This window comes from Euphorbia lathyris, chromosome 1 (assembly GCF_963576675.1).
Source record: "Euphorbia lathyris chromosome 1, ddEupLath1.1, whole genome shotgun sequence".
Lineage (NCBI taxonomy): Eukaryota > Viridiplantae > Streptophyta > Magnoliopsida > Malpighiales > Euphorbiaceae > Euphorbia > Euphorbia lathyris.
Genome location: NC_088910.1, coordinates 106437136 through 106450583, shown reverse-complemented (window position 1 = coordinate 106450583; position 13448 = coordinate 106437136). Strand labels below are relative to the sequence as shown.

The window sequence follows — 13448 nt, the reverse complement described above, 5'->3', positions numbered from 1 at the left end:
ATAATTTTAGTATAACTTTAGTATAATTTTAGCATAATTTTATAACTTTAGTATAACTTTAGTATAATTTAGTATTTTAGTATAATTTTAGTATAACTTTAGTATAATTTTAGTATAACTTTAGTATAATTTTATAACTTTAGTATAATTTAGTATTTTAGTATGATTTTAGTATAATTTTAGTATAACTTTAGTATAATTTTAGTATAATTTTACAACTTTAGTATAATTTTATAACTTTCAGGGACCAGCAAACGTCCCAAAGCTAGTGAGGACGAGAGTTGGCTAGTTAGTGGACCGGTGGATGGTGGCCCCGTTGATGGTTCCGTGATTCCTAGTTTTCTAGGACATGTTGCCTCACGGATACTGGGAGGAGAGCTTCGACCGTTTCTGACATGCTACAACAGATCAACAGCATGCCGAGATTTGTGTCAGTGGTTTTCTGGTGCGTCACCCGAGGTAAGAATAATATAGTTTGTCAACATTTATTGTAATTTGTATTTTTAACTATAAACATAAAAAACATTCAGTAATTGTATAAATTGTATATGTGTCATTTTACAGCTGAAGGAGATGATCGAGAAGACTGGTTTGTCTCACCTTCCGCATATCATGTTTAGGAACCTCAACACTCCGCTGTTGACTGCGTTCGTGGAGCGGTGGCAGCCCGATACGAACTCCTTCCACATGCCGTTCGGGGAGATGACTATCCAGCTGCATGATGTATGGCAGATTCTTCGGATCCCGATCGACGGTCCGATGGTGTCCGAGTCTCCCACTACTGACGGGCTTCATGCCATGTGCATGATGATATTTGGGGTGGATTGGGAGCAACTTCTATTATCGGGCCGACATTTATGGAGTGCTGGAGGTGTATTTGTTCAGGCTGTACACAGGCTTGTCATCCAGGGTAGGGATGACGCTACTCGGGCCACAGCATGGATGTGGCTTATGCTTGGATCCACTTTGTTTGTTGACAAGAGTGGAGATAGGATTAGGCCAGCCCATCTTGCTGAGGTTTACGGCGGTGTCAGAGGGGCAGCTGGATTTTCATGGGGGTCTGCTACACTTGCCACGTTGTACCGGCAGCTGGGGATAGCGAGCAGAGGAGACTGTTTTGGTATATGCAGATGTTTCACCCTACTGCAGGCGTGGATATACGAGTATTTTCCGGCGTTCTGGCCGCATAGACTAGTTTACGTGTTCCCAGCTGCCCGTGCACTGAGATGGGAGGTCGGGGTACCAGGCAAGACGACCGCCCGACTAGATACCATACGCGGACAGCTGGACCGTATGACGGCAGCAGAGGTATTTTATAAAATTTTAGAATTAATTTAAGTATTATTTATAGTATATTATTATTTATTATTGAGTATTATTTTTTTCAGGTGACATGGTTGCCTTATGGTCCTGTCCCCGATGATGATCGGCTTCGAGTGTCCTACGCCGGTTGGATACGGTGTAGAGACATCGTCGAGCCATATATGACCGATCGAGCACTGCGACAGGTCGGATATACTCAGTCTATCCCAACTGAGCGTATTAGACCTGATAAAGCAGTACGACCATGGAGATCTTTATCATACAAGCTCACGCATTCCTCTGTCACAGTTGAGGATACCTGGCGGAGATTTCCATCGGCTCGGGGCATTGATCGGAGGAGATACCGACCAGTTGGATACGATCCCACTGCTTGTGATCCTGCTTATATGGACTGGTATATGCGATATCCGCATCCTCATCTCCTTCATGCACCACAGGCTGGACCGGTCCAGCATGCTCGCGCCAACAGCGAATTTGTAAGTTTATTATTATTTAGTATTAGTTTATATGTGTTTATTTTTTAATATTTTTTTTTTTTGCAGTGGGTTAGCTGGTTGTGGCGTGTCACCCAACTAGCGGCTACCCACCGATCTGACGAGGATGCTCCACGCATTAAGAGGGAGATGGATGAGTTTATGGAGGCGTGGCGTCGGGCGAGCTAAATTATTTTTGTAGAACTTCATACATTTTAACACTTTTGATATTATATGTACCCTTTTATGTTTATTAATTTTTATTTTAATGTTTATGTTTTTAAATTTTATTTGTTAAAGGGTAATCCGAGTTAAAATGCCGTAATTTTATTTCTAAACGGATAATTCGAGTTAACCACAATTATCAACAATTTTTTTTTTTTGTGATTTATTCATGCGGGTGTGTGGTAATCACGCCTCACCACAGGGTGAGGCGTGAGGCTATCACGCCTCACCGTAGGTGCGGACGTGATAGCCTCACGCCTCACCCTGTGGTGAGGCGTGATTACCTCATGCCTCACCACAGGGTGAGGCGTGATTACCTCACGTCCGCGTACCGGGAGAGGTTTTTTCTCCCATTTTCCCACCTCAAAGCTTCAAGGGGTACTTTCGTCCTTTCACGGGGCTAGAGGTGGGAAATTGGGGCTGGGTTTAACAACACCCTATCTTTAATATACCTTAATTTACTTTAAAAAATGGGTAAATTACACCCATGGCTACTCACTCTACTTAAAATTGTGGCCGTTGAACTTCAATTCTTAATGGCATGACCATTGGATTTTACACTTTTTAACACCATTGACAACTCAATTTTAACTAACTCCTTAAAAAATATCCAAGAATTAAAATTGTTCAGAACGACATTTACCATGAAACCATATTTTTTATTTTCCAAAATCACATTTTTTGGAGCTTTTTCTCTCTAAAAATTCACTCTCTCTCCTAACAAAACAATACCTAAATGACTTCAAAACGAATTTTTTTAAGAATTAAAGTTCCTTAGAATATCATAAACATTTTGGATTTTTTTTATTTTTAGAACGTAAACGGTCGTTTTGAGGCGTTGAGTGGCCACCGGTGTTAAAAAGTGTAAAGTTCAGATAGCCATACTTAAGAATTGAAGTTCAGTGGCTATAATATTAAATGGGTAAAATTCAGTGGCCATTGGTGTAATTTACCCTTTAAAAAACCAAAAAAACAAACAAAGGGTAAAAGAACAAGCTTCGAGCTTCCCTTGCCAAAGCCATAGCCAGTGGACATAAAACCCCGTCCTCCACTAGCCCATTCCATCCAGACAGACCAAGCCCGAAATGGCTGTAGCTGCCTTTGCTCCGGCCACTCCTCTCCGTTTATGTTCCTACTCAACCTTCCGTTTCATCTCCTTCTATCCTAAATCCAACCTCAAAGCCCTGTCTCCAATTCGCAAAACCCTGCTAAAACCCCATGCTCTCCCACCAACATTTCTCCGGCTGCTCCCATATTCTATGCAGCCTCGCCGGAGGTTGTTTTGCTCTGAGATTTCTGCGGCTTTGCACTCCGGTGAGAGGACTGAACTGGAACCAGTCGAAGGCAAGAAGGGAGAAATGGGGAGTACCGTTGGGCCCTTTAAGAAGAAACTGAAAATTGCCGATATCAAGGGCGGGGCCGATGAAGGATTGGATCGGCTGGGGCAAGCAATAGTTGTGATGGGGTGGGTGCGCACACTTCGTGTCCAGAGTAGCATTACTTTCGTAGAGGTAATAGTTAATTTTGCGTGAGCTTGATTTTACAGTTCCAAAAGATCGATATTTTTTGGTCCTTATTAGTTGTTATCCAATGCAATTGCATTTCTGGTGTTGTTTATAATTATAATACAATTTTGAGAAAATTATAGAATTTTATCAATAACTCTTTTTAAGCATGGATTTCCTGAGCTTGTGCTTTTTTAAAGTATCCTTCCATCGAGTACAGAGATTCTTGACCTGAACGCTAATTGGCTGGTGTGTGTATTCAGGTTAATGATGGCTCATGCCTGTCGAACATGCAATGTGTAATGGGCATGGAAGCTGAAGGCTATGATCAGGTATCACCGGATTCGTTTTCATTATCATCTTTCATATCCATATCATATTTGAATTCGCATTAGTGGCTATATAATTTTGTACTTGAGAATCCCTTAGCTCCTTATATTTTCGTCCAGTGTATTATCAGTATAACTTGATTCAGTTTCGATTCTATTTGTGAGGTGCTTGGCATGTCACATGTGATTGTGCATAATTGCAGTATACTTATGAAATTGTACTGTTTTTTACTGTTCTTCAGTTTATTCCTTTTTGAAACTGGTTGGTTACGTGTAAAGGTGCATTATTTTGCCATCCTTTTCCAGAATATGTTCTTGCCAATTGTCACAAATTTTGTGTGTATTTTATATACTGTCGCAATTTACTTTTTATTTAGTCTGGAACTTGTTAATAGGTGGAATCCGGATTGGTGACTACTGGTGCATCAATATGGGTGCAAGGAACATTAGTGAAGAGCCAAGGGTCGAAACAAAAGGTGGAGCTGAAGGTCAACAAAATTGTAGTGGTATGCTATTTCCTCAAGTTCTTGTTAAAGCTGGAGCTTTCTTCAAATTCTTGTAAAACTGGATTCTTTTATTGGATTTGATTTCAATTGCATGCCTCTTCCACATTAGCATGACATCAATTTCTCTCCATTTTAAGCACATTTTAGCCCTTAGAACATCAGTATGCTTGAATTTGCCCCACTTCCATCCCACTTGGATTCTCATTTCTCACTATTGTTCAATTTTTGATTTATGTTGTGATTTTTTTTTAATTATATTTAGTTAGGATATTGAAATTTTATCTTACATACTTATGCATGGGCCTTTAAATATGCCTTGTGCTGATAATGCTATCTTCTATTGAGATACAAGCTATTTTGACCAGCAACTTTCTGTTTGTTCATAGTTGATGACACTGAATTTAATGGATTAATGCACTGGCTAAAGTTAGCTCTATAGCTCTAATATTCTTTGTGTTGTGATTACTTTTAGGCTTTAGCTAACTGCAAGAACATTCCGTATTTTGTAGGATAAAAAATAAGAAAAACTCTAATCTTTAGACAGCAATAATATCAGAAATATCTTTCACTCAATTCTTCATGCCACAGCTGTGTTGACTACAAGCAATTGTTTTGAACTTTAACTACAATAAAAGCTTTGGATCTATAAATGTTGAAGCAATGTCGGATGAAGCTTAACCAGATTCAGGTCATTGTTAGGGCATTCTCCCATTAAGTTTGCATAGTTTGAAGGATATGTTGGTCCGGGCTCTTGAATTTCTTGTGTTTAACTCCGTTTTTATTCTGTTTTTTTTTTTCATTTCATTTTATGTATCTTCCTTTTGAATCATTTAAGTTAATTATTCAATTCCTACATAGTAGATATATGAGAATTCGAAAAATGAATTCAAAGAAGAGCCTGGGAATTTTTGGACCTCCAGCCCAATTGTGGCACTGTAAAGCATGCCATGTTGCAACTTGGCCTAGGTGAGGAACCAAAATGAACCTCTGTTTCCACCAAATAGTACATTGGACCAAACAATAGAGAATCCAGTTGCATAAAGGACGTCAAAAGGACAACACATAAACATTTGCATGCCAACTTGCATGTCATTTAATTATGTTACGCTTGTTATTTGTCACTTAAAGTACTTTTCTTTATATAGGTTGGGAAGAGTGATCCTTCCTTTCCTATTCAAAAGAAAAGGGTCAGCAGAGAATTTTTGAGAACTAAAGCTCATCTTCGTCCTAGAACAAATACATTTGGTGCGGTATGGTTCTGCAGCTGTTTCTGTTCTGATTTTTTGGTTCTTATCTTTTTAAGTGATGAAAAGTGGTTCTAGGTTGCAAGGGTGAGGAATGCTTTGGCCTATGCCACACATAAGTTCTTTCAAGAAAATGGGTTTGTTTGGGTGTCAAGTCCCATCATTACAGCTTCAGATTGTGAAGGAGCAGGTGAACAGTTTTGTGTTACTACTTTGGTATGTTCCATTTGTACATGTATATAACAGTAATGGTTAATTTATCTCCTTTTGTTATTTTGGTTAGCTCATCTTCTATGGCCTTTATTGCTTTAACTTTTAATTTCCAGTGAAAAGCGTGTTTTTTGTTTGCTATTTGTATGTTTATATGGTTTTTGTAATACATTGCCAAATTACTAGTTACATGCTTGTTTACCTTTCATTTGTCGCGATGTTTTTAAGGAGACCATATCTGGCAGATTGAATTTTTTCTTGCTTCTTCTGCATGCTTCTTTCTGGATATTCTGAATAGCATGCAGATTCAAAGGAATTTATTTTTTTTGAATTCGTGGTCATACAAATTCCATACATATTGTTTTGTTTGTGGTTTGGTGTTTATGGTCTTGAGACGGGACCTGATTTTCTGTCGTTTAGTTTGTTTGGCAATGAAGTTCTTCGTTTCTTGTAAAAGAAAAATTTGAAGTAGTTTTACAACACTGCTATTTGGATATTGATATTCTTATTGATTTCATGTGTTTCAATAACATTTGGTTTACTTGCAGATTCCAACCTCTCAAGAAGCTACTGAATCACTTGTGGATGGCATTCCAAAAACAGATAATCAATTAATTGATTGGTCACAGGTGAGTTGATGGATGATTTTTCCTTTCAATATGAGCATTTTTCAATATTATAACCATGAGGAGAATATGTAACATGTTGCTGAAGTAACTTGTGATTTACATATTTTTCTGATATTCATCTTTATCAACTTATGCTTTTATTTGTAAACTCTGATCTAGTGCTATCATCAATTTGGTTATAATTAGAACAAGTTGGCACATTGCTGTTTTTAGCACCATTGATGTTATTTTCTCTGCCTTCTCTGCCTTTTATGCACTTCTCAGGATTTTTTTGGCAAACCAGCATTTTTGACAGTCTCTGGCCAGCTCAATGCTGAAACATATGCCACAGCTCTTACAGATGTATAATTTTACTGCTTGTGCTTGTCAATCTTGTAAGCTATCTGAACCCCTTTTTTTTATGATCAATCTGTATTTTTGTCAGGTCTATACTTTCGGTCCCACATTTCGTGCAGAAAATTCTAATACTTCTAGGCACTTGGCTGAATTTTGGGTAAGACTAGTTAAATTTCTTAATATTTTAAATCTCTTTGTTATGGTCTTGTCCTCGCATGTTATTTGGTTATCTTATTATTTCTGTTCTATGTAAGATGATTGAACCAGAGCTTGCATTTGCTGATCTGAATGATGACATGGCGTGCGCCACTGCCTATCTCCAGTATGTAGTATGTTGCCTTTCACATAATCTTTGTTGTTATTTCAACACTTTATGGAGTGAAGGCGAGTTTGCTCCAAGCTGAAAACTCTTTTTGTTATGGGATGTTTTACTTTATTCTTTATTATTGAAGGTAAGGCATATCCTTGAAAATTGCAAAGAAGATATGGACTTTTTCAACACTTGGATTGAGAAGGGAATAGTTGATCGATTGCGTGTATGAGCTCTCAAGTGTAACTCATTCTTCTTTTACCTTTCTTTTACATGTTTAATATGCTATGGTTTTGTATTATGCCTTTGTTCTTAATTTGATAATCTGACATATGCATTTATATTCAAACTAATACAGATATTGTAATGCACTCTTTGACAGTTTGCTCATCTGTATGTTTTATGTACAGGATGTTGCTGAGAAAGACTTTGTACAATTGACTTATACTGATGCAATTGAACTTCTTCTCAGAGCAAAGAAGAAATTTGAATTCCCGGTACTCCAATTTTTTCTTTGTATTGTAGGGCCCACGAGTTCACCAACAGCTCCACCATTAGTATGATATTGTCCGCTTTGGGCCAAGCCCGCACGGATTTGTTTTTGGGCTCCTTCCCAAAAGGCCTCATACTAATGTAGTTGGTGAACTTCTTTATAAACTATGCATCTCCCTTGTATCTTTCCGATGTGGGACTTGGGATGTATACCCAACAATCCTCCCCTCAGACCAAGGACCACAAGCCTCCCCTTCAGCGATAATCTGTCTAATCATCTTGTACCACCGCCAACCCGCGAAACATGCCGCCTGACCACCACAATATCAGGAAGACCTCCCACATCCCCTTAGATCTCATGCATGTTCTCCCAGCCGAACCATCGGCTCTGATACCAATTGTAGGGCCCACGAGTTCACCAACAGCTCCACCATTAGTATGATATTGTCCGCTTTGGGCCAAGCCCGCACGGATTTGTTTTTGGGCTCCTTCCCAAAAGGCCTCATACTAATGTAGTTGGTGAACTTCTTTATAAACTATGCATCTCCCTTGTATCTTTCCGATGTGGGACTTGGGATGTATACCCAACATGTATCCCTGCTATAATCATAAGTTTGCAAATTGGGTTGAAATTTGTGTTGTAGCTGTAGCTTAGCTCTTTATTCTACTTTCTAAACTGCTGTTCATTGAACCGTGTCAGATCACAAGGTCTTTTTTCTATCTGCCTCCCTCTTTCTTTCTTCCCTAGATTACTTATTCTTCTCAAGAACATATGGTTTTCATGTTCCTCAACAAAGTTTTTTCATGTTCACAACAAAGTTTTTTCATGTTCCTCAACAAAGTTCTTCATATGCCTTGATTAAAATGAGAATTCATTGAGTTCTAGAAAGTTCATTTCATTGCTTTTCTTGTGCTTTTTTCTTTCTGTGCTTAAGAGTCTTGTGTATAATCCTTCTGAAAGTTTCTTATGTATGAGTTAACTTGTATCCTTATTAACTGTTGTCTATGCACTTGTTTGAATCATATTTTGTTGGCTATTCCTTTATGGTGTTGCTGAATTAATTCCTCTGTTGTCTGAAAGAACTAGGATGACAAGTTACTTCTCGTTTCAGCTTTGTCATTGATTTTATTGTAATCATTTTCCAAACAGATTACACTGAAAGTGGATGCCATGTGTTTCCAAGTTCCAACTGACTTCCTATTGTTATATCTAATATTTATTGGCAGTACTGAATACATTATTGATGTCAGATACTGTCGATAAACATCGACAAGCTAGTTTCCTCTTAGGTACATTGTAAAGTGGGGATATGCTCTCAGTCTGCATTTTAAACGAAGTTGGAACTGACAAGTTGTATATATTTCAACTGATTGTTCCTGACTATCATTTCCAGCATCAATTCTGGATTTTATCCCGTTATCATTTGACAATCCACTTTTATATAGTTATTGCAGAACTTGAAAAAAAAGGCTCCTAAAACTTTAGAATTTTCAGTTGACAAGGTTTTTGCATATATCTAGGTGAAATGGGGATGTGATTTGCAAAGTGAACATGAGCGTTATATAACTGAAGAGGCATTTGGTGGATGTCCTGTTATATTAAGAGATTATCCAAAGGTATGTGCAGACCTCTTTTCTTTTGCTTTTACAAAAGGAGGGAAAATGTCTCGTAATAAATTGTTCTTCTTCTAAATTTCTCAATTTAAACTCCCAGGAGATCAAGGCATTCTATATGAGGCAAAATGATGATGGGAAGACTGTTGCTGCTATGGATATGCTGGTTCCCCGGGTAAGCATTATTTTATTTTTCCTATTGCTGAGAAATTCAACTTAACTTAGTAATAAAAATTAGGCTAAAGGCCCAAAATAGCCCCTAACCTATACTCAAGAAATCAATTAGCCTTGTTTTCTAGCTGAACTCACTGACCACTTGGTTGAATATTTAGCACCGAAAACTCATCTCCCTAATCTCACAGACATGCTTGAAATCAACACTAAATTGACGTGTCTTGTAAAACCCGGCTGCTTGCAAGGTGCTCGCCATATGTTTGATAAAATGCATTACAAAGACGAAATTTCATGGACCACAGCATTGAGTGTGCAGACTATGATAATTTGTCTGTCTACTTGCTGGTGTAGGAATTAGAATGTCCTGTGTATGAGGACTAAGGGTCTGTTTCAGCTATTCATATCTACTGTTTGTTGTTAGTACTAGTAGTTGTAGAAGTTATTTGATTTTCTTTCCAAAGAGCTGTTAGCAATTGTTTCTCAATTCTAATCAAGCACTTCTATTTAAACGTTTGGAGTGAAAAAGAAACAATGAAGCTACAAAAAGGAGAACTGGGTACTAAAATGACCTCCCAAGATGTTAACATGTTGAAAGAAACTTAACAGAAAAGATAAAATAAAAGAACTGCCCTTATATGAGAGGGAGCACAATTTCATAGTCTTAAGACATGGTTGAATGGAAAAGGTCTTGCATAACAAAGTTATCATTTTCTTTTGTCAGATTGGGGAACTTATTGGTGGAAGTCAAAGAGAAGAACGACTTGAATTACTGGAAGATCGTTTAGATGAATTGAAGCTCAACAAGCAGAGCTACTGGTGGTACCTTGATCTGCGCCGTTATGGTTCAGGTAAAATCCATACTCTTTCCCATTGGGGCTAATGATTCTCTTAAACTTGCACGATTCAATTGCATAAAGTCCGTCTATTATCCTCTAAACTTATGAAATCATTCAATTAGATGTTGGTAACTAATATCTTAATTTTCATACTTCTATCAGTTCCTCATGCTGGCTTTGGACTTGGTTTTGAAAGGCTGGTGCAATTCGCAACTGGAATAGAAAATATAAGAGATGTTATACCTTTCCCAAGGACACCAGGCTCTTCTGAATTTTGATTCCAAAACTGGTTTGATAACGTTTTTGTTTTTCTCTATACATTTTCACATTAAATTGATAGGCTTCATATTCTTATAGCTTCATATTATGTAGAATTCTATCAAATACGTTATAAATTCACGTGTTTATAATTGTTTTGATAATTCGTTTATCTCTTGACTTTGTTGAAATCCTTGCCAATCGGGTTTACTATGTTTTCTAGACTTGGTTGTTTAATCTATGACTCAATCTATCATAATGGGAATAAAATAAAGTACACCAAATTAAAGGGTTATATGTTGAAACCTTGACCAGTAGAAGGGCCTAAAATATGGTTTATAGCACTTACAATCTCATCCAACTAAACACTTGTTCTTGACGGTGAACGTATTAACAAAGAGAAATCAAGGTGAATATAATGTGGATTAGTAAATTTAGTACAGCAAATGGTTTCTAATTAACCACACTTGATTATACAGTTGCAGAATTGCTTCAGCTATTGGTTTCAGGAAATGGTACTATATATGAAGTAAAAACAAAAGAGGTGGCTGAGTTTCCTGCTTTCATGTGTGTATGTAGGGCTCTAATAGAGTCGAGCTGAGCTTTGGTCTGTTCATGCTCGGTTCCTTTGAATTAATCTATAAAATTATAAAATTATAAAATTATTGCTTGCTTTAAATTAACGAGAAGATAGCAGAAGAACACAGAAGGGGAAGATAGCATCTCTTCTCTTTCAAAAAGGAACAACAGCTCTTCCCTAACTCGGTTTGATCTATTCTACACGATCAGGTGTGCATTCAATTGCACCCTGTCCTTCTAACGTCACATAACATTTATACAATTAGTCTTAATATAAAATTAATGAAAATGTAAACTAATGCATGCTATATGATATCTACAAGACACTAACTCCACAAAGTTCACACATTATGCCATAACTCTCTTTATATGAATCCAAATGCCCTGTTTTTTGAACCTACTGAAACTAGGCATATATGGGTATAACATATCCAAAATTAGCTTTAATATCACTTCTACACAATATATGGCATGCAAAATGATACTGTCTTATTTCCAGCCAGGAAACAGACTATCCAGATTTGCATTTACTATAATTCACTCAACCTAGCTCATAATAAACATAATGTACTACCAAATACTTTTATATACATATACTTAAAGTAGTTAGAAACACTTTTGTATAAATAAACTTTCTAAATTTTTTACCCTAAGGTGCTCAAACGTCTACATCAACTTGGATGCCTCACATGACATTCAATTTCGAGTCAGTCATGCTCCATCAAGGTTTAATTCATCCATATATTGAATTAAAGTCCCGTATTTTATAGAGAGTTTCTTAACATATATATGAAAATATTTTATTCTTTATATCTTTCCAAATTCGAACAATATCAAGATGAAAAACATGTTCCAAGATGACTGATAACAGTACCCTATATTTCTGTTTAGGGCACTAAATGCATATCTTTCATTTAGACAATCTATAACCAATTTAAATAATACCAAAACTCAACAAAGTCAATAATAACTCATCTAAAACAAATCCTATTATCATACTTAGGTATTTCAGAATCTCAAATTCATAGAAAAGATGCTAAAACAGCATACAAACCTTCAATTGGTGTCTTTCACCTACTATGCCTCCTGACTTGACTTGTTTGGCTTGAAAATGGAAGAAAATGGAAGAGTTTTCTTTGGAGAGGTTTAGGGTATGAAATGAGAAGGTTGTTGGTCCCGTGTGATTAGTTCTAAGGGGGTGGGGGGTTAGGAACTAATGTAACTTTTCGCTTAATTATGCTGACTTTATCAATTCTTTAAGTTACTTAACTTAATTTAGGTCAGCACGGCCGAGAGATGTAAGACAGCTTTAGTCAGATGCTGACTAGAACTGTTTTACTTGTGAGTTGGGAATTAACACTTGAGGTCAGCTTCCAACTCAGCACCAAGATTACTCAGTGTCAGCTTTTACAATTTATATCCTGAGCAATTTAATTAAGCAACACATATATAGATATATTGAGAGAGAGAGTTAGAAATTACTCAGCACGACTTATCCTGGTTCGGCCTCTCCGCCTACGTCCAGTCTCCAGAGTCCCTCCGGGCTTTTTCAATCCAATACTGAGCTCTTTAAAGGTAGAGCACAAATCGTTTACAAGGCAGTTGAATATGCAAGAGTACCTTCCTCTATTCATCTACTCAACTCCTACTAAGTGCTATAACCGAACACCTAGATTTCTCTACCGCTGAGTACTTAAAACCGAGTACTCAGCACAACTCTCTCAATTTTACAATTGATACAAACTTGTTCTTTCTAGATGAAGAACACTTTAGATGATTACAAAATCAATCTAGCTTTTACACAGAAATGTAAATTTGGTGTAAGATCTTTTTCTTGTTTGAATGTGCTTTTATATGTTTCTCTTTTTCTCTTTTGTATTTCGGCAATCGGCAAAGGATCCAAGAATGAACTTGTCCTTTTATAGTTGAGGTCTGAAGCTCTAATTATTTAAATCTGGAATTATCCGTTGGATTCAAACGGATCTATTGCGTCATTGTTCTGGTCAACTTCAGATTTGCAGGCCAATCCTGTCGTCTGAAATTAGCAGGCGTCAGGCTTGTCTTCTTCCCGTAGGTGCGTCTTCTAGTGCCAGTTCGTCTTTTAGCTAACGGACAGTTGACCCATGCATCTCGAAATTGACTCTGTGCGTAATTTCAAGGCTTCTTTTATTGGTGCAGACAGATGTCGGATCTTGTCTTTTAGCAAACGGATCAATCATGCTGTCCTGACGAACACTCAGCTTGACTTTATTGACGTTGCTTTTGTTCTTTGTTTCTGAGTCATATTCTTACTCAGCTTCCGTGGTCAGCTTCGTCTGCAAGTATTAGTTTAGAAGAAGACTTCTCTGAGTTGCGTTCCACTCAGCTTCTTTGGTCAGCTTCATCTTTAAGCATTTGTTCTGAAG

The 13448-nt window shown here is 37.3% G+C and overlaps 1 protein-coding gene across 1 annotated transcript; it reads left to right on the top strand.

Annotated features, from left to right (window-relative positions):
- Window positions 1-3029: 3029 nt before the first annotated feature.
- LOC136210517 (asparagine--tRNA ligase, chloroplastic/mitochondrial) lies at window positions 3030-10632 on the top strand. Its single transcript, XM_066001801.1, has 15 exons — window positions 3030-3532; window positions 3790-3858; window positions 4251-4361; window positions 5507-5611; window positions 5684-5821; window positions 6364-6444; window positions 6709-6786; window positions 6869-6937; window positions 7035-7109; window positions 7233-7316; window positions 7501-7587; window positions 9104-9199; window positions 9297-9371; window positions 10092-10218; window positions 10369-10632. Exons 1-15 carry the CDS (start codon window positions 3107-3109, stop codon window positions 10482-10484), a joined length of 1737 nt encoding a protein of 578 aa, XP_065857873.1. The 5' UTR covers window positions 3030-3106; the 3' UTR covers window positions 10485-10632.
- The last annotated feature ends 2816 nt before the right edge of the window (window positions 10633-13448 follow it).